Source organism: Lepisosteus platostomus, chromosome 4, assembly GCF_059453375.1.
Source record: "Lepisosteus platostomus isolate fLepPlt1 chromosome 4, fLepPlt1.hap1, whole genome shotgun sequence".
In the NCBI taxonomy this organism is placed as follows: domain Eukaryota; kingdom Metazoa; phylum Chordata; class Actinopteri; order Semionotiformes; family Lepisosteidae; genus Lepisosteus; species Lepisosteus platostomus.
Window position 1 is genome coordinate 75196814 of NC_142614.1, and position 26812 is coordinate 75223625.

General features: G+C 44.8%; 1 protein-coding gene across 7 annotated transcripts in view; it reads right to left on the bottom strand.

Moving 5' to 3' along the window:
* Positions 1-26812, bottom strand: part of kiaa0825 (KIAA0825 ortholog) — a 144475-nt gene that overhangs the window by 83271 nt on the left and 34392 nt on the right. For 6 of the 7 annotated variants that reach the window (XM_088630689.1, XM_088630685.1, XM_088630686.1 and 3 more), the window contains 9 exons: positions 24047-24312; positions 21842-21992; positions 18924-19114; positions 17854-18036; positions 16431-16544; positions 15083-15219; positions 10299-10478; positions 4134-4361; positions 3015-3423 (listed from right to left, as the gene is read on the bottom strand). In XM_088630689.1, coding sequence (XP_088486815.1) covers positions 3015-3423; positions 4134-4361; positions 10299-10478; positions 15083-15219; positions 16431-16544; positions 17854-18036; positions 18924-19114; positions 21842-21992; positions 24047-24312 — 1859 coding nt within the window. The remainder of the gene's footprint in view (positions 1-3014; positions 3424-4133; positions 4362-10298; positions 10479-15082; positions 15220-16430; positions 16545-17853; positions 18037-18923; positions 19115-21841; positions 21993-24046; positions 24313-26812) is intronic. The other variant, XM_088630690.1, reaches the window with a different exon arrangement.

Sequence of the window (26812 nt, forward strand, 5' to 3'; positions counted from 1 at the left end):
TGACAGGCAGAGAGAAGAGAGGCGACATGAGACCCTTGAAGCACGCTGGAGAGAAGAGATTTAAACCCCAGGGACGGAAACTTTGCACATTACAATCTCTGTAAGATTTTGATCTGACAGCGTGTTCCTTCTTTAACACTTTACGCAAGGGGGAACCATCTTCCGTTTCATGTCCAAAACAATTAAATATGCTGTACTTTCTAGCATTTCAGAATTTATCAACCTTGATTAATTAATTACCTTTCCTGTGGAAAACAGCATTGTACATAAATTCTTGGTTATGATCTAACATCATCCAAACACATTTGTGAAATACTGTAAAATGAAAGAGTATCATCTTCTGCAGGAATTACAGATGATTTTTTTGTAGCTGTTTTTAGCTAACCTTGTCTGACAGTTCTTTAAAACTGTCTTCAACTGAAACATATTTTCTCTGGCACACCTAGCCTCTGTATCCCTGCCGCTTATCACGAAGAGCAATTGCATTTTCTGTTCCTCACATCTCAGGAGAAGAACAGCAGCTACAGTAAAAGGGCTGAAGGAGAAAGCAGGAAGCAGGCAGGTCAACGTCAGCACACCCACACGAGTCCCCACGGTCATCACAGCAGAGCCCCCTGTTGTGCTTCATCAGAATAATAACAGGAAGCATTTACTGTGACAGGACTCCGCGCTTTGACACAACGCGAGCTGACGACACCTTGATCAGCAGATTTTTTTAAAATAAAAATTAAAATGTATGAGGGCTATAAATTGTGCCACTCTTGCCTCTGCTCAGAATTTTGAGCCAAATGTCTTCACTTTTCAAATTTTATTGTTCCGTCTTTGTTTCAATTACGGTTACTGGATAATGCTGATGTTTTCACTTTTCATTTAATTTATACAGGGGACTATCTCAGTAAATCTTAGCACAGGGTGCTGATGACAGACCGGAGCTGTCAATAATAGTGAATAAAATAAAACAGCAGAGGCTGAAGGCTTGTTTTGCCAGAATATATATACACATGTACCGTATGTGTGTGTCAGCTAAGTTCAGAATTAATTGAAGTACATGTTAAGTATATACGGTATGAACACGAATAAACGTACATCTAGTGTCCATGCAGGTGAATACGCTTCGCACTGCACTGTAGCAAGGGCATAGAGCCGGCTGCCCTCCAGGTGCAACCCTTTAGACACCTGCACCTGTGCCCTCTCCTGCGCGGCCCGTCTCCGAGCGCGCGCCAAGCAGCGTTCCCGGGCCCTGATGCAATTCCGCCTGGCAACGATCCGCAGTGTTCTCCTGCCCTTCTACACCGTGCATTTTTATGACCGAGCCGCATGTCAAGTTAAAAAATGAACACTTTATTCCAGATAGACTTAATGTCATTGTTCCCCCCCCCCCGTCCCACCCGCCCGCCTCTTTCCGTCTCTTTCCCGGCCTCCCCCTCTCTCGGAAACGCGACAGTGCCAGGAACAGCGTCACCTGTCAGGCATCTTCTGAGGGCTGACATTGAAAAAGTTGAGGCCTCTCTGACCAAGGAGTGTATCGGTGTCAGCACCTGGGTTGTATCCTTCCCTGTCCATCACCGTGCAGGTGAAGCAGATGATTGGATTCAGTCAGCGCCGTGATTAATGAGTTCCTCTCCGGATTTGGGACAGCCTATCAATCATGTCATTAGGGAGAACGCGCCCTGAAAGAGGCAGACCTCAGCCAAGGCATAACTGCATTCATCTTAATCTGTGTATGCATCCAGTCAGCCAAGTCAGGGTCACCATGATGGAAAACGATAATCTTCTCCTCTACAAATTACTTTGCAAAGACGAATATTGCTTTATTTTTTGGACTTGCAAGCTCTCTCTGCAAGATGTACTGTACACTGATTGTTTACAACTCAGGCGTCACTTCAAAGTGAAGGTTATTTTAATGAATAGTAATGATTTCACAGAGTGTCGGAGACAGGTGATACATAACTGCCTTTTCTCCTCTTTTTTTCCTGCCTTCCTGTCACTGAGGCCACGGTGATTCCTGGAACACTTAAGGTAATCTACTCATCTTTCCTTTCCCTTTTTTTAAAGACACTTTAAAAAGGATTAATACTTCCAGACTTTTCGAACATCATCTGAGCGCTGGCTTCCTTATGACATTCAGTCCAAGACTCGAGTTCAGGTCTGACCCCGACGAAGTCAACGGCCATTAAAAAAATAACAAAACAAAACCTGTTTTTCCCCCACTCGATATAAAAATAAAATTTAGAAATATCTGCATTTGAATCCCAAAAATAAAAAAAATATGTGAAGCAAAGTTATATTCCTAATATTTATATTATTTAATTACTGCAGTCAACTTAACTTTTTGCGACGATTTTTCACAAAAAGGATGGCTTTTAATATTTTTAATTTAAAAAAAAATAATGTAAATTTTTCAACGCAATACTCAGAATGTGGGTAGTGTTTCCCTGGATTTTCAGCATGTATTATATGAATAATATCTGATACTGTATTACTTATACTCATATTAGTATTACTTTTTCCAAAGACAAACCACAGCATTATCTTGAAATTAAAATATTGTGTGAAACAGGATCACATAACTAGCTTTTAACTTTTTTTTTCTGAAAAACGACTGCTTATTTTTTAAACTACTGCTGATTTTACACCCATATGGTAAGTTGCATTGTTCAAATATATTAATTAGGATATTCAGACCACCCTGAGAACGGCTTGAAACTGTACTGAATGCCAAGCTGGACAGGGAAACAGTGACGATTTAGTAAGCAGCCCTGAAAATAAGTGATTACACTTAAAACATTGATCAGCACATAATAAGGGTTTCCTTGCCAGAACTAGATAATGTGTTTAAAGTTACTAGAGCACATTTAACACTAACACAAGCCATCTCTAAGATCTGAAGACCTCTGATCGAACTATTATCTTTGTCTGTTGCTGAGAAGCAGCTGCTGATCACCACCTTCTGTATGGGATGGTGCTCAAACATGGCAGAAAGAAATTCCCACACAAAGACAAAGCAGCCTTACGCCTCAGTGCTCAGCCTCCTTGCCTTCTGCAACTGGATCTCCAGCCACCTGGGTCTCTGCGCCTCCAGGTGCTGAAGGACCTTCTGCACGGCGGGTTTGGGGGCGCCCCTCTGCTGCCCCAAGACGCCCTGCAGGCACTCGCTCAGCAGGCCCAGCTTCTCCTTGCCCCAGCGGTCCAGCGCGGCCTCGGTCAGCCGCTCCAGGGCGTCGCCGTCTTCCAGGGTGTGGCACAGGGTGGCCACGCAGCTGCAGACCAGCAGCCCTGCCGGCCGCGGCTGCCGATCGCCGCGGGCCAGCCGGCTCTCCGCCACGCAGAAGAGGTACCTCACTGGCGCGGGGAGGGACGCCACCAGGGAGGGCAGGTTGGTGAACACGAAACACACGGCCTGGGCCACCAGCTGCGTGAAGCCTGGATGGACACGCAAGTTTTAGACTCGTTACCGAGGGCCCGAGCTTCTGCTCGAGACTCCTTGACGTTGCCCTGAGTGTGGAATTGCGGGATGGCTCCAGCGGGGGGTGTGGGGGACGGGCGAGGAGGAGCAAGCCACCGTTTCAGACTCTCCATCACTTCCCTCCCTGTCAGCAGCGGCCGGAGCTGGCCATGCTCACCGACACCCCTGCAAACCCACAGCCCTCCAGGATGTTTCCTCACGCGCTCGGGACACCCCGGCTGACTCACGACCCCCAGTCTCAGCAGAGCCCAACTGGCTGGATATCACGGCGGCTGCCTGGGTCTCCCGGACACGACCGTCAACTAGCTGGAAACGTCAGGCCTGACTGCAGGCCTTCATGAGGAACTTTTGATGAATTTGGACTCCGATAGCGTGGGTTTAAAAAAATACCGTGAACAAGTGGGCAGAACGGTGGCTGGCATTGCTGCCTCTCAGCGCTGGGGCCCTGTGGAGTTTGCATGTTCTCATTACGTGTTCGTGTGGGTATCCTCCCACAGTCTAAAGACATACTGGCAGGTTACCTGGCTTCTGAGACAGCGGGCCGTGGTCTGAGTGTGTCTGTGTGTCGGCCCTGCCTTGCACCCTGTTCACAAAATAGACGGATGGATGCGAACATACTAATGCTGTCGGGACTACAAAAAAAAAAGTTGAGGACTGCAATACTTACTTTTCCCAGTCTGCTTCCTTTTAATTTCTCGGGGTGTGTAAGCCCACTCCCTTGGGATTTTATTGAGCAGGCTTTCCGGAACCATGTGCTTGTGAGGGTGTGTCCCATGATGCTCAGCGTCTTGCCATGCGTTCACCATGGAGACGAGGTGCTGGACTGCATCCAGAACGGGCTTAGAGACAGCGGCTCTCAGACACTTCAACACCCTCGGCTCTGCTTTGCTGGCATCTGTTTTAGAACAACGGCAAAACACAAACAACGCAGGAGCATCAGTCCATGTGTACAAAATCCCCCAAAACAGAGCACCTGTCTGGGGTTCCTAACACTTATTTTTATTTCTCACACACAAGCACCCTTTCAGGCCAACAGCACCTGAAGTGATACTGTTAGAACACAATATCAGGATTGATCGGCCTTGTTTATTTTTACCAATGCCACTTGTTTCCAGCTACTTTGAAACTTATATTTAAAAGCTTTCCTGTTGAACATGCAAAAGGGCATTCAATTACTTGCATCCAGCAAATGTCATGTACCCTGCAGTTCAGTTCTGTCAGAATATTACTTTTTACATATTATAAAGAAATAAAACACATGCGATACTGTATTACTGCGGTTTTTCTCAACGGTATGGCATAGCACATCACAGTAACATACCTTCAGATATTAAAAAGGTGTGCCGCAGAATTTCAGAGAAGTCACACATGAGAAAAATAACTTAATTAAAATATTCTCGCTGTATTTATTGGTTTGGTGGAGTGAATGCATCCGGTGGAGTGCACACATGCGAGACAGGGGCTCTGAGACTCTGGGAATGTACACGTGGGGATCTCACATGCTGCAAGCTGACGGATATAAAAAATAAAAACAGTGGACCACTCAGAGCTGCCGAGCAAGAGCTCCATGTTTCAATGGCATTGAATCCTCTCGGGAGAATTCAGGTAGACATGTCAAACACAGAAGGAAATTGTGTTTCTAATATTCTAATAATGTGCTCAGTCTGTGTGTGTGTATTTGTGAGGGGCAGTGTGATGCAAAGTCTGTATATTTAAGTGGAAAAGAACGAGAAAGACTTTATTAAAGCACGGCTTAACAATGTGTAACACAGTAATGCAGTCCAATGCCCAATCTGGCATTTTTTCTTGATTTCTGAGATGAACATTTTACCACAAATATGTTGCATCCAAAATCACTACAGAGATGTGTAAGCCAAGCCAGCAATTAGGCTCATTATACCACAAAGAATATAACATCATAAGAAAGACATCGAGATTACGGGACAAACTTTTGTTTTCTTTCAAACCCTCTTCTCTCCGATTTGTGAAAATTATGCAACAATAATTACCACTTGCATGTAATAAAAATACCTACACGAGTTCCGTCACTGCATGAGTCCTGATTAAACCTAATATCAAGGGTTTTCCTAAAACGAGTGTCAAAAAATAATTGCAGGCTCATTCCCCCCCTACTAATTTACTACTACAGTTACCAAGGCAGGCAGTACTGGTTGTGTGAAGCACAAACGAACTTTACAGAATGTGATTTTACTTTAAGTACATACTGTCTCATTCCCTAAGTTGTTCTTATTCTGGGAAAGCATGAGCTACGACTGTGTATCAGATGTACTCTACTGTGTGAGTAAACACTCACAAGGAAACCGAGAAAGCCCAATACTACTGAAATTTAAAAGGATTTGATGTCAGAATATGAACAGATTTGGCAGGAACAGCATACATTTGGAGAGTGAACAATCTGTCTGTTCTAATTTATGTTTTCCAATTAATATGTTACAGCTTGCTAAACTATTTAAAGAATCTTCAATTAATAACACTAAGCCTTCCTGGAAGGATATTTTCCTGTGAAGGAGATGTTAACATAGGGATTGAGAAATAATGAGTGTCAGGTGACTGAGGTACTCAGAGACTGGTTTAGTTGTCTACTAAAGATTTCTGATTTTTTGTGTTTTTTGACACAGCCTACACTGAAAGACATGAAGCCTCCTGAGTCACTCCGAGCACACGTATTCTGTGTGGCATCGTAGTCTAGATTATTATCTCAGCAGATCTACCTCCTCCAGAATCATTAAAATCGTAGCAATTTCTGCTACAATCACATTGATTATAATCACTAAAAGGAAGAATATGTTTACAGGTATGCTGTGAAATACAATTATACAGTTTGGACTGGTCTATGTAGTTATCTGTAACTATAAGAAACACTATTTAAGCTGATTGTTTTAGATGGGTTCAAGGCGTCTCCTAGGAAGACTGTTTAAGGGGAAGCTGGATGCAAAAAGTGTGGCTTGACTGAAGTCACTGCGCAGGGGTTTAGCAGTAACACAAGAACAGTGCCTGTGACTTTTTCGCTCATGTGAAGACTCCAGGTCTCACCACCCAGGGACAACAAACGACCCCGAGCGCATGCTGGCCATCCAGCAGGGGCTTGATCGCTGCAGACACACTGTCAGGGGGCTGCAGGTCCTGCCATGGGGCTCGCAGACCCCACAGAGTTCAGAGAGAACTCCCCATGGAGCACAGCGCCTCACAGCCATCCCACAGTCAGGGGGCTTGCCTCAGATCACAGCACCTCTGTTCCTTTCTCCTTTCAGGACATACCTCTTTCAGAATAATACAGCACGTTCCCTCACATGGCCAGATAGCTTGTTCCACATCTCCCACTCTGATCAGAGCTTGACGTGACAATCCATCACCCTCCTGCTTTATCCCTCATCCTGTCTGATGCAGAAGGAGAAAGTGGAAATTGGACGAGAGCTACAGGCACCTGAGGGTCTGGGCCAGGTTTTTTAACACGCGTGAGATAGCAGCAGACTTTAAGCCTGCAGGTAAAATTCCACATTTCAGGATGATTCTGTGATGAGATAAATGGACAAAGACCAGAGAAGGCAGATTAGAGCAGAATGACCTTAACATAGGCAGCTCGTGTCTGCTTTTTACTACCGCTTCAGCCCCATAAACAGCATCTACAGCAACTGCAGCAGCAGGGAAATGAGAGAAACTCCATGTTCAGAAAGCAGAGCGTAGTTGTCCAGACTCCAGGAGATGAGTTCAGCAGCTGATTAGTAACATGAAGTGTGCTGCTGTGAAATTATAGATTGAATGTGTTTGGGAGAGGAAGAAAAAGCAGTCATTATCAGGCCTGAACCTTTTATCAAAGGTAAAAAAGCACTGTAGATTGTGCACTGTGCAATCCAGTCATGGTCAGCTCACTTCTGTGCTTTCCCTTTGCTTCCTCGTTCTGACAAAGTGCTGGGCTCCTTCCCACATGTTCCCAGATGTTCCTCCCATCTGGTTTGTTCAGGGGCCACAGTCTCCCAGGCTGTTGACGTTTTGTCTTTGAGTTTGCGTCCACCACATCTCTGACACACTCCTTCCGGCCTCCTCTGGTGCGATTGCCTTGGCGAAGCTGGGAGAAGAGAATCTTCTCTGGGAGCCTGGAGTCTGACATCCAGAGCCGATGCTGGATGAGCACAGCTTCAGCGCTGGTGGTGCTGTCTGGAAGAGAGAGTGCTGATGTTGTTCAGTCTGTCCTCCCACTTGACATGTGAAGTGTTTCCCCAAGAGCTCTGGGGATACAACTCCAGTCTCAGAGTATCTTGCCAGCCATGTTTCAGCCAGTTTGGTTTCCGTTTCAACGTTGCAATTCTCCAGCATCCTTTTCCTCAGATGGCCAGTCTCACTTGCATGTTTCAGAAAATGCTGGATTGCTTCATCATTATCACGTTGAAAATCGTTCAACTGACACATACAGTACTGCAGCATCGCCATCAGCATGCCGGGGTTCAATGACAGTCAGGGCGGCTTTAGTTTTGCACTGGAGATGAAATAATTTGCATCCATTTACATTCAGAATAATTAAAGGAAGGTTACAAATGAGAGATGGCCATTGACCCATGTATTCCATTTACTTCCATGTAGTTACCTGCACTGCTTGTTATCAAGTGGAGCATGACCCCCAGAAATAGTGCAAAAAGAGTAAAGATCATTATTCCTTCAAATAGCAAAAAAAACTACCAGAATATGAGTATGTAGAAGCTTAGTTGTTTTTTTTCCAGGGTGACCACTTCCTTTACGGTCCCACATATCTATAAAAATACTATAGACGAAATATAAAATGAATATAACCAAACTAAAGAGTCATCTCTAAAAGCAACTGTATGTTTTAACTGATATATGTTTAAATATATTTGAAATTTGTGTTTCTGCTCAATATGATTGTTGATACATGTCCACTCTGGGGTGGCATTATGCTGTATGGGAAAATATGAATTCCTTATTTTGTCAACTGTGTTCAGCAATGTGTCAGCTGGGGAGGCCTGCAGTTTTTGTGAATTTGTCTTGGCATGAGAACCCACAAATAAATCCAGAAATATTTAAACTAGAGTGGTGGGACAGAACAAAAAAGGAAGTTAAATAGGAAAGGGAAAACCAAAGGGAAAAAGAGAACTAAACAATCGATCAAGTAATTAAGAGCAGATCCCTAAATCCTGAGAGTATAAGAAACACGGCAGACGAGAGAAAAGCTACTATATTAGCAGGCAAATATAATGTTGCTAGAATCACAGAAACCAGCAAAGGAACAAGAAAAGAGAAGAAAAGAAACACAACATTTCGGCCGTGGAGCCTTCTTCGGGTGTGAGCCATTATGGGACACAGAAAGACAGAAGAGGCGAAGCGACTGTGCTTTACATCAGAAAGAGTTTTCACGTTCAGGAAATTAATCAAAAGCCTCTGAATCTATGAAGTCCGATTCATTAAAAACCAATGCAAAGCTACAGTGTTAAAAGTATGCTATAGGCCACCAAATTCAAATGTTGACTGTCATGAAAATAAGAATTTATGTGAAACAGAAGAAGTCGTTTTTATGGGAGACTTAAACTTTCCCCACACAAATTTGGAAAGATCAATAACAGGAATACCAGCAGTTGAAAAAGCAACAGGAATGGTACAGTTCAGTCCAAAGCAAAAGTTTAAATTTCCAGAAGTAGACTTTGAAGAATTGAGAGAGGTAAAATAGGACAGGACAGATGTACTGTAGGATCAGTGGGACATGAATGTCAACAGTTAAACAGATTCTCCTAAAAGCATAGCATGGATTTATCCTAAAAAAAGAGCAAATTAAAAGCTATAGAACTGAAACCCGAATGGTTCAACAACTCAATTAGAAAAAATAAACATGAAAAGAAAGCACTTTAAAACATGATTAAAAAACAACAGGATCCAGTTACAGAAAAGCAGTACAGTGAACTGCAAGTAAAAATAAAAAAGGCTATTAGAAAGTCAAAGTGAGAAATCGAAAGGAATATGTCCTGTCTTAGACTAGTAAGGCACCTGATAAAAGTATTTATTATCCTCAGAGGCACTGACCGTGTCGAGAGGCCTTCTTTAGAACCACAGAACAGAGGACCTCGAGTGGGAAGTTCATGGAAGAGCATTTAAACCCAACAACAGGAGGCTCTTCTTGAACCAAAGGGTGGTGGGACTGTGGAACAGCTACTCAGCCATGGTGCTGAACCTCATCAACGGGTTCCTTTCAAGGAACAGCTGGATGAGCTCCTGTGATCAATTAACTACCAACTACCACTCGGGCTGGAAGGGCTGAATGGCCTCCTCTCGGCTTCTACGCTTATGTTCTTGGTTTACAGAACAAAGATCTGTCAAGGTCTGACTTTCGGTTACCAAGATCTGTTATCTAACTTTCGCTCCTCGTAATGAGCCTGCTGACTCTTAAAACCCAAGTTGGCTGTCAGCCACCTGGGACTTTCTGTGCTTTGAGTCGATTTATGGCACCAAGACACAGGCTGTCAATCACCCTGTAGTCAGAAGAGCAAAACTGAGGTGATGGCCACGCCTCTGTTCGCAGTCCCTCATGGTATTGTCTATTTTCTGCACTTTATTATATGTATAATTTAAGTAAAGTGCCTCTCTGGTTGAAAGGCACCACACACTGTAAGAATAAAATTGATTGAATTGAAAAGCTGCATGTAACCTGCTGGGACAAAGAGCAGTACCAATCAAGAGACACTGGTCATGTCTGGTGGCTAGCACAGAGGGGACCTCTCTGATACCTGGTGGAAAGCATTTTAACGACGGCGATAACAACAAGATTGGTGGACACTAAGTTTAATCAAACAGAGCAGCGCTGATTTACCTGATAAGTTACGCAAACGCTCCCACAGGTGCATTTTATCAAAATAGCTCTCTAGCACTGTAGCGAGAGACCTAGGCACGTCATTTAGACTGCTGAGCACCATGAACACCGCCTCCAGGAACTTTTCCGCATCATTCAGGCAGTCTGTCGAATCCAGATCATCCCCCCGGCTGCTGAAATCTGAGAAAAGGTGAAGCACATGTTAATATACTGTGATTAGTACAACATCAACAATCCCTGAAGATCTGATATAAGTGTTTCCAGTACCCACAACACTTCTGCTTTGTCGTTTGCTCAGCCTGAGTTCATGCTACTTTTGAGAATCACAGCTCATACCAGGCTCAATAAGGACAGTACACACCAGATTCAAGAAGCACAGTTAGAACCACCCTCAAAAATCACTGTTCAAAAGAGATTCAAGAACCGAAATTCACAACGGGTTCAAGAACCACAGTCTCAACCGGACTCCAAAACCATGGTTCAAAGGAAACCTAAGAATCGAAGCTTGAATGAGATTCTAAGAATCAAAGTTTAAACCAGGTTTCAAAAATCGCAGTTCAAACCAGACTCAAAGATCAGTGAAGACCAGATTCAAGTATCATAGTTCACACCAGGCTCAAGCATCTAAACGTACTGTATACACGTATGAAACAAAGTCATCAACACTGTAATCACACTGCAATATATACCATTTCTCTCACATTTAAAACAATACAAGGACACACCAACTAAATAATAAGATATGCAGGCATCCATATTTACATTTCAAAAAGATATAATTCCTTTTTACAGTGGGATTTTTGATTTATATACCATGAGCTGAATATGCTATTAAGGGTGTATACAAGTAAGCAATAAAATCTCAGTTTCAAAGCAATGTGTTTTCCATCTATAAAAAGCAATAAAGCGATATTCTGCCGTTAAAGACGGTATCTGTATAACACTCATCTAAATAAAAAAGGAGTTCTCAGAACATCAGAATGGAAATATTCTCAATAAAATGCAAGTGAAGGGGATTATAAAAAATAATATAAATGCTGCCATTATTTGTCATTCAGCAGGACAGATGTAAAGAAGTGTAATCTGGTTATGACTTTCATATGAAATGCATAAATAGAAACCCTACGGATACACACAAAGCCTGTTTTTAAAGCTTTATCTCATTTATTTGTACTATTTTTTTCCTAGCCATCTCTAACCATAGCAATTGGACTGAGGTAATGGATGAGATGTTTGACTAAGTTAATATGACGTGATAATATACACTTCCTTAGGGAATAAGTTAAGGAGCGAGTGATCCATAAAGAACAAAGCAGTTCAGATGGCAATGTCAGACATGCCGCGTGCATCACAGGAATTTGTGTTGGGTTTTCAATCGAGCTTTGACTACATTAATCATGCAAAGCAGACAGCATGAAGGCATTTGAGTTAGAGCTACTGCCTCACTGCTCAAGAGTGCTGGTTTCACATCCAGGGTGGGTATCCATCTGTGAGGAGTCTACATGCTCTCTACTGGATCACATGGGGCTTCCCCAGCACACTAGTCTCCTCCCAGAGGCACACTGATTGGTAGATTGCCTGTGCGAAACAGCCCACTCCTTGGGGAGCTGGGGTCCCTTCCTCATTAATTTCCCCTGCCCAGAGAACCTCTGCTACGAGCCTGACCCCAGTACAGCTGGGTTAAGGCTCAGGTGAAGAAGAGATTGATTGCACAAAGCCTCTAATGCTTGTGTTTTGCACAACACTGATGTTAGAAGCCCATACATACTCACGAAACAAAACAAAACGAGACCATTACATGCCAACAGGTTCAGGAGCTGTATTTTCTGCAAACTCTCAAAGTCTGCTGAAAGCCTACTAGATTAATCCAGACGTGAATTAACAGCTATCTACTGGATAACGGCTATTCCAAAAAGTTGCGGGTGCAGCGCACAAGATTGCACTTGTGATTTCACTTTTTGATTTCAGTCCTCTTGTACAGCAAAACCCCACAAAGCGACTAAACTGTTAATAAGCCTTCCAGTCATCCGTCCGCCTTCTAACCTCTTCTTCCAGTCCAGGGTAGCAGGGATTTTAAAACATCATTAAAAGGCAACAAAATAAAATATTTCCCAGAAGCCGTAGGAAGTACCAGCCCAGGGCTATTTCACTTGCCCTTGGGAACAGGCACCTCTGGCGGGAGCCTCAGGACCCAGGTGGGTATCCTACCACAACAGGCTGTCTGTGGGGGCTGTGGCGAGTGTGAGGGGCCACGCCGGGGAGGACAGCACAGGCCGCAGCGCGCGAGGCGGCCCTCAGACATCCGTCAGCCCTCGTTCGGGATGACAGGTGTTGGACTCGGGAACGTGAGCGCAGCGCGGGACTCAATGAGGAGCGCGATGGAAGGTGAGGCCGTGTTTGCACTTCCTTGACAAATGCTAGACTGTTTTAAAATGACAGCCCTAAATTACCTCTCGCATTAAAGGATGTAGACCTAATATTGCCCATTTGATAACTAATGGGAAATCCTGGTACTGAAGGAACGATGGAAATTGATTTTTTCACAACAGAAAGTGGTCAAACATCCTTTGACCTACAATCACTCTATTATGTTGCATTACAGGGATAACGCCAGCGCCTTGTAGCCTGTCAGCTCAGTAATTACTCCTTGAGGAGATATGGAGATTTAAACCTGAACGTCAACAGGCAGTTCTGGGACTTACATTAATTTCCACTTGGGGTGCTGAAGAGCGCCAGAGGTTAACTACATGGTTTTTAATAATGATCCCACTATATAACTGCAGACCAGTTATGATGAATGAACTGCAGTCCCCTTCGACAGTGTTCTCAAGCCGAACTTCACAGGCACTCAGAAGGCCCGCTGACCTTGATCGCTCCCTGAAGATCACCAATTTATCTGGGTTTTACACTGAGGAAGAGTCGGCGCTTAGTCAAGTCACTCACTCTGAAGCGAAGAAGACCCTTAACTGGGGAAGATTACAGAACGTGCGAGCAGACTGCAGACTCAGAGAATTCTTTCATATTCATCTGCTTCACTGAAGTTCAATAATCACACACATGGGATCTGCCAAATTAGAGTTTTTAACGTTATCTAAACAAATCCACCAGGTAAATCACAGCATTTACAATGGACTGGCTTGAATCCCCACCTTAATGAGCCGACAACTACCTTTTCGAAATGAATGATGCTGACTCACAGTTTACTACATGGTTTAGACTAAAAACTGCGACCTGATCTTTATTATATTACTGCTTAATCCAATCAGCTTTACCGTGTCAATTATGAATCATGAAACAGAGGTAAAAATGGTACATCCTTAAAAACTGTCTACTTCTATTCCACTCTGCTGTGAATTATTGAATATAACAGGTTAATAAATATTACGGTTAACATGCATTTCAATTTGGTTTTGCAGGTGATGTCCCCATTTGGTTTATTAGTGCAGATGTCATATGCTCTGACGAGGGACTGTCGCAATGACATGTTTAAACAAAGATGAATTAAAGTGTGTGGAAAGGTGCGTGGCCTACTGGTTAAACAAACAAGCTCAAGCAGGAAAAACATCTTCAACTCGAGACAAGTCTCTCATGGAAAGAGCCGCTCTGTAACTGAGACATGGTCATCTAGTCAGAACCCCTGGATTCAGGACGAGACAAGCCACACGGGCCAGCAGCTTCAGCAGGATCTGGCCAGAAACATGTAGCGCGTGGAGCTGCAGTTGGCCCGTAATGAACAGGTAAAGGGTTTATTGCATAAACCAACAGAAAAGAAAGGAAACACAACGTTTTGGCTGTGGAGCCTTCTTCAGATGGCACCCGAAAAAGGCTCCACAGCTGAAACGTTGTTTCCTGTCTTTTCTTTTCAGCCTGGAATAAACCCGTTACCCATTCCTTTGCAGCCTACACATGCTGACGCAGCTCCCTACTTGAACTTCGTTGGCCCATAATGTTCTTCTTCTTCTGTACCCTTGAGTGAAGGAATCAACCAACAGCCAGAGCGACAAAAGTGCTGTGGATGCTTTACGAAACGTCCAAATTCGCTGATTCTCAGGAATTCTCTATGAGTTACTTCAGGACCAAGCCAGCAAGATGGGGAGGATGGCCTCTTTCCATCAGACACCTTTCTTCTTCCCTTTAGGAAGGCAGCTTGTCCAATAAAAGACCAGGTGTGTGGAGTGATGTACTGTAGCAGCGCTCGGTTCGGCCGGCTCAGGATGTACAGCTTCCCGGAGGCCCAGTACTGCCAGGAGCACTGGTGGGAGACCTCTGTGCAGGGAGGACACAGCCACAGCGTGCACATTCCCTGCAGTGAGCCATTCCCACTGCGTCGCTGGCTCCCGGCCAGTACAGGAGGGGTTAGAATCTTTCCTGTTAAAGAAAAACTGTATCGAAAGACCATTGTCAATGACCTCGACTCAGGGATGACACTTTATGTCTGCCTGCCGGTGCAATTCTGTTCTTCTGCTCTTTCACCAAAGCGAGCGCATCTCTCACTCCATGCTGGGAGCAACTCAGAACCTGTGTTTGTGGAGTGGGGGAGGCAGCTCAGTTCAGAAAATTCCAAAAACGAACAACAGAAAAAAACTAAAAAGTTAGTGAGCAACGCACACCCAAATTATTTACCTGAATCAGAAATGAACCCAGCAGGAGCTCACAGAATAAAATCAGGAGATCAACCTTATGAAATGCAATGATGCTAAATCAACTCTAAAAATGAACATGTAAATTCGTTTATCATATACTGCCGAGTACCTGGTGTTCAGTATAATAATAAAAACCCTTACATGTGTTGAGCAACACTCGCAGCAGCAGACAGTCACTCTGAAGTAGAGTCTGTAGCAGTAACCTCGGATTACAACTCGGCTGCGATAACATCAATTTCAGCTGAAGCTGGGAAGATATTTCATCTGCAGCCAATATCCTTCAACAAAAAAAAAGTAAGATAAAGACAAAGATGGGAGTTAATTTATCTATGAAATTAATAGCCTTAAACTGTAAATGTAATGCTAACTTCCTTAAATGTCAATTCCTCCCAGATTAGTCTGCAAATGCCTTCATGCTTGCTTACTTAAAGTCTGCTCAGGGAAGGAATTATGTTTAATCTTGACTAGCTAAAAGCAAATTAATGTTTGGTAAGCTGCCAAATGCATAAGAGATACAGCATAACCTCACTTATCTCTTCTGTAGAACCATGTTCATTTTTGTTCTACGAGGTTACAACAACATTTTTTTTCTTCAATGAAGAAATTTTGGCCCTTTCACTCCTCAAAGATCAGTTGGAATTTGGAAAAAAAAGTAAGAAATGTAGCCCCAGGGTTACGAGCTACCCAGCAAAACAACTGCTCTATGCACCCTGCTGTTCAAAAGAGGAACATTATGTTTAATTTGACAGAGCAATTTATGATGTCACATAGCTGCAAATCCAGGAGATATTCCTTTTAACAGCTTCTATATATCAAAGTGTTATACTAAGGGACCAGTTCTCTGTATTGAAAAAAAAGAGGTTACAAGCTCTTTTCATGTCTATCATTTTATATGAGTAAGAAAACACACTTTTTAAAGTAACTGTCACTATTTTTATATACTCTTCTACAATAGGGTCATCAGGATCCAACATCTCTGGCTCTTTCACAGTGTGATCTGCTGGTCTACAGTGAGGTGCTAGGACATACTGTAGCATGACCATCCTGGAATTTTTGGACTATCAATGGAAGCAGGCTACCGTTTGTGAGGATTAGCAATTTCAATTATATTATCCAGATGAAGATGACTGTGTGCGCTTTCCGACAGACTGGAATACTTGTCACTCTCTGGGTCTGTGTTTGTTTCAGCAAACAAACGTGTGTCTTCATCTCTTTGTCAAAGCTGTAATTCCACTCCCAATAAAAGCCACAGCAAAAGTCAAAATAAATCTAATCCATCTGGATGGCTCATGACATTGGAAGTCGTGCACAATTACCGCATGTGTTCCTGGTTAATTCCCCGGGTCTGAAGCTCTGCTCTGATATCCTGTGAAGCAAAACCATCTCACCGTACGCAAGCCCAGGCATTCAGCTCTCGTTTCCCACAACCAGCACCACACATTCACGCAAAAGGCTTTCCCCCCCCGGAGGAAGGCGGGAGAGAGCTCACTCCTGCCGCGAGAAGAGCGAAGGCTTGACGAAGCGCAGCCACTGCAGGGGAGGGCAGCCGGAGGGTCCGGCGGCGGACAGCGACGACAGGTCCTCAGGGCCTCTGCGAAACGTCCTGGAGCAGAGAAACGACAGCAGGAAGACTCTCTGACAGACCACTCCCGAGGCTGAGAGGTCGCTGTGTGGAGAAGCGGGCTCTGAGGTGGTAAGGGCGGCGCTGCGGCCGTCCCCTTGAGGAACACAGTCCGCTCACTGCTCCCCTTGAGGAACACTGCTCCGGCCAACGCCTCACCGCAAAAGAGGGTGTCCAGGGTGTCGCTCTTCACCTCAATTAACACGCCTTAGCAAGCAACGGGAGAAAATACGGTGTTCTGGATGGAGCAGGGCAAATAGATTTGAAAATAATGAACGGCTACGATCTGACACACACCCAAGATGGGTACTCGCATGGTATTTTTTCAGGGTAAAGATGGGTACAGGGTAAAGATGCTTTTTTTTTTGCAATAATTTCAGGTAGTCAGTAACTATTGTTTCCGACTCCAGCCACACACGGGAAACAGACACTCCACAAGCAAACCGAGTGAGCTCTTCTGAGGGCTTTGCTGTAACACTGTTTCACAGAAAATGCAAACTTTGGAGTCCTGCGCTAAGACAAAGCCTGACATTTAAATTTGAAGAGAAATTCAATTACAGCAATTAACACTAGTTATCCCATTATGTTGTTGTTAAATGTGTCAAGCTCATTTTCATTATTGTAACAGGCTTACCTGCAGACTTCCCTATCAAGCTGAGCTAAAGGTCTAATTTTAGATGAGTAATCTTGTGGGTATTTGCAGTAGAGTCTGCTCAAGAGTACTTCTATCTTTCCTACCGTCTAAAATCAGAATCATTTACTGCTAACAAAAAATATTCTTTTTTCTCAATCTAACCACATTATAGCGATTGCAAGCTAGTTAAAAAGAGCTCAACACTAGGACCAGCCACTGCTGTGCGTCCTTTCCTGCACTGCAGTTTATATGTTGACGAACAGAATCAGACAGCCAGCACACGTCTGCTCGGCTGTGCTCAGTCGATGGGGGAAAGACATCGTATGGAGATGAGCTCCCTACCAAGACTGGGATTTCGGGGAAACGGCATGGCAAAACCCTATTCCCCTTCGAAGGTGCGTGTCTTTTCAGGTTTACCATGCACGTTACGCATACTCCTGGATTAGGGAGTTCGATCCAGTTCAGGTCTGAAGAGCCCGAGTCTCGCGTGTTTTTTTAAACAGCTCACGCCTGTGTAACAAGCTTTTGCGCTGCATCAACGCGTGCGTCTTCCTACACCGGTTTGCCCCGAGGATGAGATGAAAGGAAACGCAGTCGGTGGGACCGGCGGCTGCCCCTGCCCGCTGCAGTCTGGGAAGAAAGGCGAGCGGCTCGTACTCAAACAGGGCCCGGAGCGGGGAGGTGACGACGGCCAGCACGGCCAGCAGCTGGTTGCAGAGGCTGTGGATGGAGAAGAGCCGGGGGCAGGGGTCTCGGTCCGGCCGCAGCAGCTTCCCGGGGCTGCTGCACAGCCCCCACAGCAGGCTCTCGGCGCACAGCAGCACCGCAGTGATGTCGGCCCTGGCGGGGAAGGAGAGAGGCGAGGGATCAGCAGAAATCTGCACAGGAGGGCTCATCTGCAAACACACGTACTCGAGTGACACTTTTGTTCCCGAAATTTAAGAATATAATTGTTGGTGTAAAGTGATTCACTTCGAGAAGTATTTGGGTAATGGGCATAATATGTGGCATGAAGGCAGGAAGAATGGAAAACTGCCCGCTGAAGATAAAAGCGGAGGCAAAGGTCTATTCTTCCATATGCTTGGCAGACTCCGACGGCACGGCGGCCCCGCAGAAACCAGCAGTGTTTCCTCTTTAAACTGCACGCCTCTTTAAAATGGCAACCGCGTACTGCCTCGCGCCGCGGAGCGCAGAGCTCTGAGCGCAGGGTCTGCCCTTCCTCAGCTGTCAGCGAGGATGGAAAGCATGCCTGTGACATACTTAAACGCTCTAAGTGTGTGTTAATGCATTGTGTTTGGTAAAAAAAAAACCAACATAAAAAACTTAGTGCGGCCCCGCAAAGCACAGCCAAGAATGACGGAGTGCAGGCAGGGATAATAAAGAGATATTGTTCAGTAAATCACGTTCAGCGAACAAAGAGAGTCTCCAGTGGTATTATTAACTGGACATGCTACCCCCTGTGTTGGTGCCGAGCAACGCTATGTCCTCCCATTTTTCTAACTGACCACACTAAATTTACACATTGTATAAGCTAATGCAATTTCAAGCAGACAAAATCTGGAGGTGTGGGCCCCCGACTTGGGGGAAACACAGTTATAAATCCGTCAGCGGCCTGCTCCTTGTGCAGGCCTGGAGCAAGCGCTGGGAATGAAAGCAAGCATGAAAAACATACTCTCGCATAAAGAAAAAAATATTCTTTCAAGTAATAATTCAGGAGGCCGTGCTACCTGATCTGTAGGGTCCTGCTGTAGGTCGGGCAGGCCTGGGAATACCTCTGCACTAGGATCTCCAGGGTCTGGGTCAGAACCTGAGCCAGGACGTCCTGGGCCAGACTGGGAGGCAGCACGTTCCAGAGGTCCCAGCGCAGAGCCGACAGGAAATAGTGCCACATCTGGATGGAAAAGGAACACCTCTCACCCTGCCAAAAGCACCGGGCGTGACACTTTACATCTCCGCACAACACGGGCCACTCGGTCAGTCCTCTAATCGCGCATGCTACAAGAGAATGGAAAAGACAGCAAGGGGAATTCTTGTTCCTACACAGTTTGAGTTTGGAAACTGAAGTCATGGTTGATCCTCAAAGGAAAATAAAATAAGGAAGATGAGAAGTAAGTCTGTTTCCTATAAATCTAATTAAGTTCAGGCTATGAGGAAATGGTATTAGATGTCTAAACATTTGTGGTGTGACCAAAACATGATTATTAACAAGATGTACAATGTCTCACCACAATCTAAGGACATGTTTCATTTGTGTCCCACACACAAAACCCACAGCCATTCATTAGAGAATGCCATTCTGAAGCATGGGAAAGCATCCTGTGTTAGATACCCCTAGCTGCTAATCCAACATCTCCCAACGTGACTGACATGTGGGTGGTAAGAGCACACCAGCAGCAAGCGAAGAATGACACATCACTGTATGATAAAGTATAATGAAGAAGGAAAACAAAAGCACTATGCCTACTCTCGGCAGGCTGGCCTTTTCTAGGCAAGCAGCAGTCTCTGACTCCTGTGCAGTTAGGTCTAGAGTCCTTGCAGACAGAGGGCTGGTGTATTGGTTCTGTCACTAGACTAGAGAACATATTTATACACACACTGAAGGTAACAATCTTGAAAGTCAAATATTTTACTGACATAGAACCAAGGCAGGAAGAATCAACATTAAGCTAGACAGTTTCTAAAATGTCAAGTCACATTTCATTATAAATGTGCTGCATCCAAAACCCCACACTATAACACAACAGGTGCAATACACATCAAGATTAAGCTTAAATTAGGCCTGGCATGAAAGGCACCCTGCTGCATTGGGGCCCTGGGTTCAACTACTGGGGTGCTAGCTCTGTGGGAATGCTTTCCCCGTGTTCATGGGGGTTTCTTCCAAGTGATCCAGTGTGCTCCCACAGTCCAAAAATATACTGACAGGTTCATTAGCTTTTGGGGTGCGTGCCCCGTGTCCAGGGGTATCCTGCCCTGTGCCCATTGCTTGCTGGGACAGGCTCCGGTGCCCCCGTGACCCCGACTCGGGGGATGAAGTGGGTAGAAAATGGAGGGTGGATGAAAGAGCGCAAACATTCTTCACTATGTGGAACAGCAGTATTCTGACAAATGGAGATGAGCTGAGTCAGTCAGTCAGACACAAGGCAATCAGATCTTTTTTCACTTCAAATTTCTGTTTCAGGACTAAACATGAGGACGATTAAATAAGATTCATTCCCCCACAACCGCGTTTCACTACACTAACCCTGCCATTCTTTCAGCTCTCCAGAGCCACACATCTGTTGCCACACACCAAAGCCTTAAAAAAAAACCCTTGCAAGACAAGCAGCTGTTTTTTATTACATGCAAGATGATTTCTCTGGACAGATCTCAATTACAAAGCTTTACACAGACCAATACGATCCAATAAAAATATAATAAAATCATTTCACTGGTAATACAAATGTAACCTCTTCCAGCTCCTTCCGCGCCAGCATTTTACAGTGTTATCGTTTGCTAATGCAGTGGGCATGCACCGTGTTTACTCTCCAGAGCGGGGTCTCATTATTTCACTTACAGCAGCTTCTCTTACCACCTACAATGATAAATAAAGGAAGGTGTGACGGTGTTCATGAAAGGAAACAAACCTCCCTCTAATAATTCCCACTGAGAAAGTATGAAAGAGTGGCTAAAAAAAGGAATAATTACGCCAGACTTCTGTGGTGCAAATCTGTAAACCTACAGTATAATGGGCTGAATGCTGTACCACTACATTATGGTGACAGGGTACCACTATAACTCAGCTAAGTGTCATAGTCACTCTCAGACAGTGTCAGGAAAAAGCTTCAAACCTGTGCTCGGATGGTGAAGCCTTGAGACCTATATCCGGCTGAATCCCGCAACACTAAATTATTGTGACTAGGTGTAAGCCCTATATAACTGAAGAATACTGGATGAATCACTACCAATAGCCACGTGATGGGGTTTTCCAAGACCTTTCAACACTAAATTCAAAAAGTACCGAAAGTACCATAGGATGTAATGCTGTAATTATTGAGCACTGAATTATTCCTGCACCATCTCAATTTATTGTACATTTTGTTTAAATGTTTACATTTTGAATAAGCAAATGCTCAAATTCCAAATCAGCCAAAAGAACAGGAATTTTAAGCATTTCAGAGTTTTACCCCTTGTTTGCTCGGTTTCCCAGTGCAACCCGGGCATTTTGCAGCATTTTGAGATCCGGTTTCGGTGCATTGAACAAAATTACCCATAAATAACTATAAACACCCCAAACTACATCCAAATAGGCTTAATTGTGGGGTACAATTAGGCAAAAACTCTAAATCTTTTTTTTTGCCCCGAACAAAAATCAGAAGCAATGAGCAGCCACCTGACATGCAATGAGATCTGTACATCTTCTGACCTGAAACTGCAAGGAGACAGACACAGGCGAGCAGCCAGGCCTGCCTGTGATGTGCTCTCAACACTCTCTCTGAACTATCTGTCAAACCAACAGTTCCTTGCTGGTTGTGTGTGTGTGGGGGGGTCTTCCAGATGGATCTCCTGGGAACACGCCTGGATCCCGTTTCTGGTCACATGCCACGTGGACAAACAGAAACGGAAAGAAAGGACAGCAGGAGGGAGAGCAAGATTAACCTCGTCGCACCTCATAGAAGGGCTTGGGGTCGCACCAGAAGTGGCTCTCGGCGTCCTGCAAGATGCTGGTGGCACATGTCCTGACGCAGTGGCCGGTGAGCTGGACCTGCAGCGCGCCGACCAGCTCCCGGTACTGCTGTAGGGTGAGCAGGAAGACAGGCCTGTGTGGCAGATCAAAGGCAGAGAAATCTGAGGCCCGGCTGGTAGGAGGTGGCCATCCCCAGCCCAGCACATGGTTCTGATTATTAGGGATCAATCATTTATTTCCTCTGTTTGCTTGTGTTAGGAATCATGTTCTCTTAAAAAAACTCAGCTCCCCTGCCCTTTGGCTTCTTGAAAGCTCACATCTGTTTTCCAACAAACATGTTCTTGCTCCAGATGAATTGCACTGTCAAGACATCACTTATACTGATATTAATATTCTTTACAACCCAATTATTGGATTTTAGTCTTTTTGGCAACGCACTGACAATTTCTCTGGCCTGACGCATATGGTTGTCAAATATAAAACTTAAGAGGCATTTCTCAAAGACGCCCCTCCCAAATGTCTTGATTCAGATCTTAATTTTTTTTTTCCCATTTGTGGTAGGATCCCTGCTTATGCATTTTCACACGTCCATCATCAGGAAGACATGAACGTCCCCGTGAGGCCAGAGTCTGTCCCAAGAGAACAGGGCACAAGACAGGACTAAAAGCCCTAGACTCATCTGCCTCTGGATAAGAAACACGACCACTGCAGGGCCACACTATCAGTTTTAGAGAAGATAATCAAATCTGCGCAACATGTCTTAGCAAGGTAGGAGACATTAGAGCACCTGGCGAACACAGGCTGAATAAGCAAACTCTGCACAGACAGAGGCCCCAGGCCGAAATCGAACCCGGGGCTCCGGACTTGTGCAGCTCCTCTGAGTTTAAAAACAAAACAATAAGTTGAATTTCAGAAGAGTCAGAAGAGAGGCTGAAAGTGAACGAAGCTGTCAGTTCCTAAACCTAGCGAGTGGCAAGGGAAGACAAACACTGTGGATGGAGGGGAGAAACTAAATAAGGCAGGAGGGTTTTGTGAAGCAGATGCCAAAAGCTCTTACTGCTGTGAGACAGTAAAAGAGCATCTGCAGGGGGTCAGGAATGCACATCACAGAAAGTTACAAATTGTTTCTTTTTCATTGACTAATTTACTTCAACACAGATGTCAAAACTACTTGCAGAGCAGAGTGGATATTTTTTTTTCCAATTGCTTCTAAGTTGAAATAGATCTACACTGTCCCACAGCGCCCTTTCAACACGGGAAGCATGTGGGAAAAGTAAGTTCAGACAGTTCTTGAAGAATTAAAAGAGCGATGCTTAATCTTTTTTTTAATGGCATGATTCACGCAATGTAAAGCTACACATGTTTTCTTCTACATACATCTGAACTCTGACCAAATTGTTAGGGAGTGCAAAAACAGACAAAAAGTCACTATTGACAGAATTATTCCGACAGCTGGTGTACCTCACTCTGACAAGTATAAAAGTCCTGTCGGCTGTTCATGGCCCATGGAGTCAAAATCTAGAAATTGTAAATGAATAGCTTAAAAAAAAAACAGTGCTTCAATTCCACTATTTTTTGGTTTGCATCATAAATCACAGCTCTTTTTTCCCCCCAGTGTGTAACTGAGATCTTTGTTCTGTAAATAAGACTCTTTTTTTGTTTCTCAGCACAACAACTTAAGTGATGCCTGAAAATGGTGGAAATGCTCAATAACGCAGGTCGGTCTGAAGGAAAAGGAGAGCCGATACCAAGAGACTGCAGTGCCCTGCCGCCGCTCACAATAACTGTTTTCATCACAGAGGACTGAATCTGGCCCGCAGTGAAGGTGACAAGACCACTTCTGGAAATGGACAGTATTTCTGAAGCATGTAGGCCCTGACAACGGATAGTGTCGGACCTAAGGTCATTCCGCAATGTGTCTTGTCCCGTTGAAGGCCTGTGGCCCTCACTGGACCAGACCCACGTCCAGGCAGATGGGAAAAGGCCACGGTGTTGAGAGAACACCGCCTTTGCTCAGCTACCAAAAGGCTGACACGCCCCTCAACATTTCTCGGTGGACTGTTTCTAATCCCTCTCAAGAGCGTGTCTGGGAGCGCCCGGGGAACGGCTGCTGCGGACCGGAAGGCCTTGCGTACCAGCCCGTTCCCCGTACGCTCGCCGGCGTCGTCACGGCAGCTCTGGACTCACTGGCGGGCGCTGTCCTTCAGAAGGGTCTCGTACTGCGCCAGGCGCTGCAGGACGTAAACGGCCGTGGAGAGCGAGGTGTGGAGGTTCCGCGTGGGCGCCGTCCGGGGCACGTCTCTGCTCCTCTCCCCCAGCCGCGCCAGGAGCGCTGCCGCCGCCTTGCTGCAGGCGTCCACGAAGGCCGCCCTGATCTCCAGGTGGAAGCCCTCCCGGCACGCCAAGGCTAACGGGAGCAACGCGTCCAGCTCTTGCATGACGTCAGCACAGAACTGCAGCAGGAAGAGGGAAGGGGAGGATTAGAACTGTCTCCGGGCTCAGCGTACCACAGTGGGCTTGGGGGGGAAAAAAAAGCCTAAATTATTCAGTGCGTTAACGCACGAATCGACGTGGATGAAACGGTGAAACTCTCCTGGAAAACAAGTGCTGTCAGGGGGGGAACTTGAGAAAGAAGAGGCATATGGGTTCATTTACCTGCATGTGGAAAATATTTATGCGAAGTTCTGTATCATTCGAAAAACGAACTTTAATCCCAATTTGTGTAAATCAGGTAAATGATTCTATTACAGAAAGGAGCAGCAGGCCAGTTCTTCAGCTGGGCCCCAGGACTGAGAGAGAAATGAGGCCCTGACTGCAGCGAGCTCTCGCAGTCTGCACCTTCCAGGAGAGAAGGAGAAGCGCCTCTTGACTTCAAGGCTATTTTATAGTCATCGCTGCTTGAAGCACGAACAGAAAGAATTATAACCAACAAGACTTGGTGTTCATAAACTTCAAACAGACATCTTATCTTGGCAGTCTGCCTAAATTCAGGGCCGGTGCCAGAAAAAAAAATGTGGTGGTTTTGTCCTTTATTTCAAATCGTCACAAAATGTGCTATAATGGTAATTAATTGCTGGTTTGGTAATGAAATATAAAATGTCTACTGCTGATGGGAAAACCCTGGAATCACGGGATAGCTGGCTGTATCTTGCTCAGCTTTAGCAACAGGAAACACAAGGACTGTATTGATCACAAGTCCCGAAAGGGGAGACATAAAGCATGTCAAAGTTGAGTGCAGTCTATGCTGAACTCCTGCACATACTTGAGGTCAGCTCATGAAAGAAATTAAATTGTCACCACAGCCCTGACAGCTCATAGCTTACCTTACGCCCTGTAATAAAAGTACAAAGATTTCCACCACATGTGGAAGCTGCTGTAACTCACGATCAATGTTATGTCAAGCTCTAATAAACATAGTGTATACAGTACTTCACTGCACTCTAAACTAACACAACTGAGCAGTGGTCAGGATTCTGGATGCATAACTGGAAGGTTGTGGGTTCAAATCCCAGGAGAGAGACTGCTGCTGAAATCTTAAACAAGGTAATTCCTCTGCATTGTTGCAGTGAAGCACTCTGCTATGTAAAAGGGTACAGATGTAAGATGAAGAGATAGAAACAACAGCCAAATACATACAGTGCAGTCCATAAGTATTTGGACAGTGACACAATTTTTGCTGTTTTGGCTCTGTACTCCAGCACATTGGATTTGAAATAAATCAATGACTATGAGGTTAAAGTGCAAAATGTCAGCTTTAATTCGAGGGTATTTACGTCTATATTGGGTGAACCATACAGGAATCACAGCCCTTTTTATACAGAGTCCTCACATTTCAGGGACCAAAAGTAATTGGACCCATTAACTTAATCTTTAAAAGTTGGCATGTTTGCAAATCCTTTGCAGTTGACGAAGTCTGCAACCCATAGACATCACCAGACGTTGGGTATCTTCCCTGGTGATGCTCTGCCAGGCCTTTAGTTCAGCCATTTCCAGTTCCTGCTTGTTTCAGGGGCTTTTTGCTTTCAGTCTTGTCTTCAGTAGGTGAAACGCAGGCTCAATGGGATTGAGGTTGGGTGATTGACTTGGCCAGTTAAAAACATTCCACTTTTTGGCCCTGAAAAACTCCATAGTTTCTTAAGCAGTATGTTTGGGGTCATTGTCCTTGCTGCAAGGTGCAGCGCTGCCCAATGAGTTTTGAAGCATTTGGTTGGATCTGAGCAGATAAGATGCTTCTGTACATTTCGGAATTCATCCTGCTGCTGCCGTCTGCAGTCACATCATCAAGAAAGACAAGTGAGCCAGGTCCACTGGCAGCCACACATGCCCAATCCAGGACACTACCTCCACCATGTTTCACAGATGAGTGGTCTGCTTTGGATCATGAGCAGTTCCATTTTCTCTCCATACTTTTCTCTTTCCATCACTCTGGTACAGGTTCATCTTTGTCTCATCTGCCCGTAAGGCTTTGTCCCAGAACTATCGCTGTTGTATTCTTCTCTTTATGGTCGTCCATGACACATCTATGTCTACATCCTGGAGGGTGTTCCTGATCTGTTCAACAGTCGAAAAGGGGTTTAACTTCATGATTGAAAGAATTCTTCGGTCATCCACTACTGTGGTCTTCTGTGGTCTACTAGGCCGTTTGCTATTGCTAAGCTCACCAGTGCGCTATTTCTTCTTAACAATGTACCAGACAGTTGATTTTGACACACCTAATGTTTTGGTTATGTCTCTGATTGATTTATTCTGATTTTTCGGCCTCATGATGGCCCACTTCATTGGCATTGACACTTCTTTGGTCCTCATGTTTAGAGACAACAACAGCAGCAGACTCCAGATGCAAATGCCGCATCTAGAAACAACTCTAGATCTTTTTTTAGCTCTCTTGTGCATGAACTAATGATGCAAAACACACAGCTGGACAAGAAACAGCTGAGCAGCCAATTGTCCAAT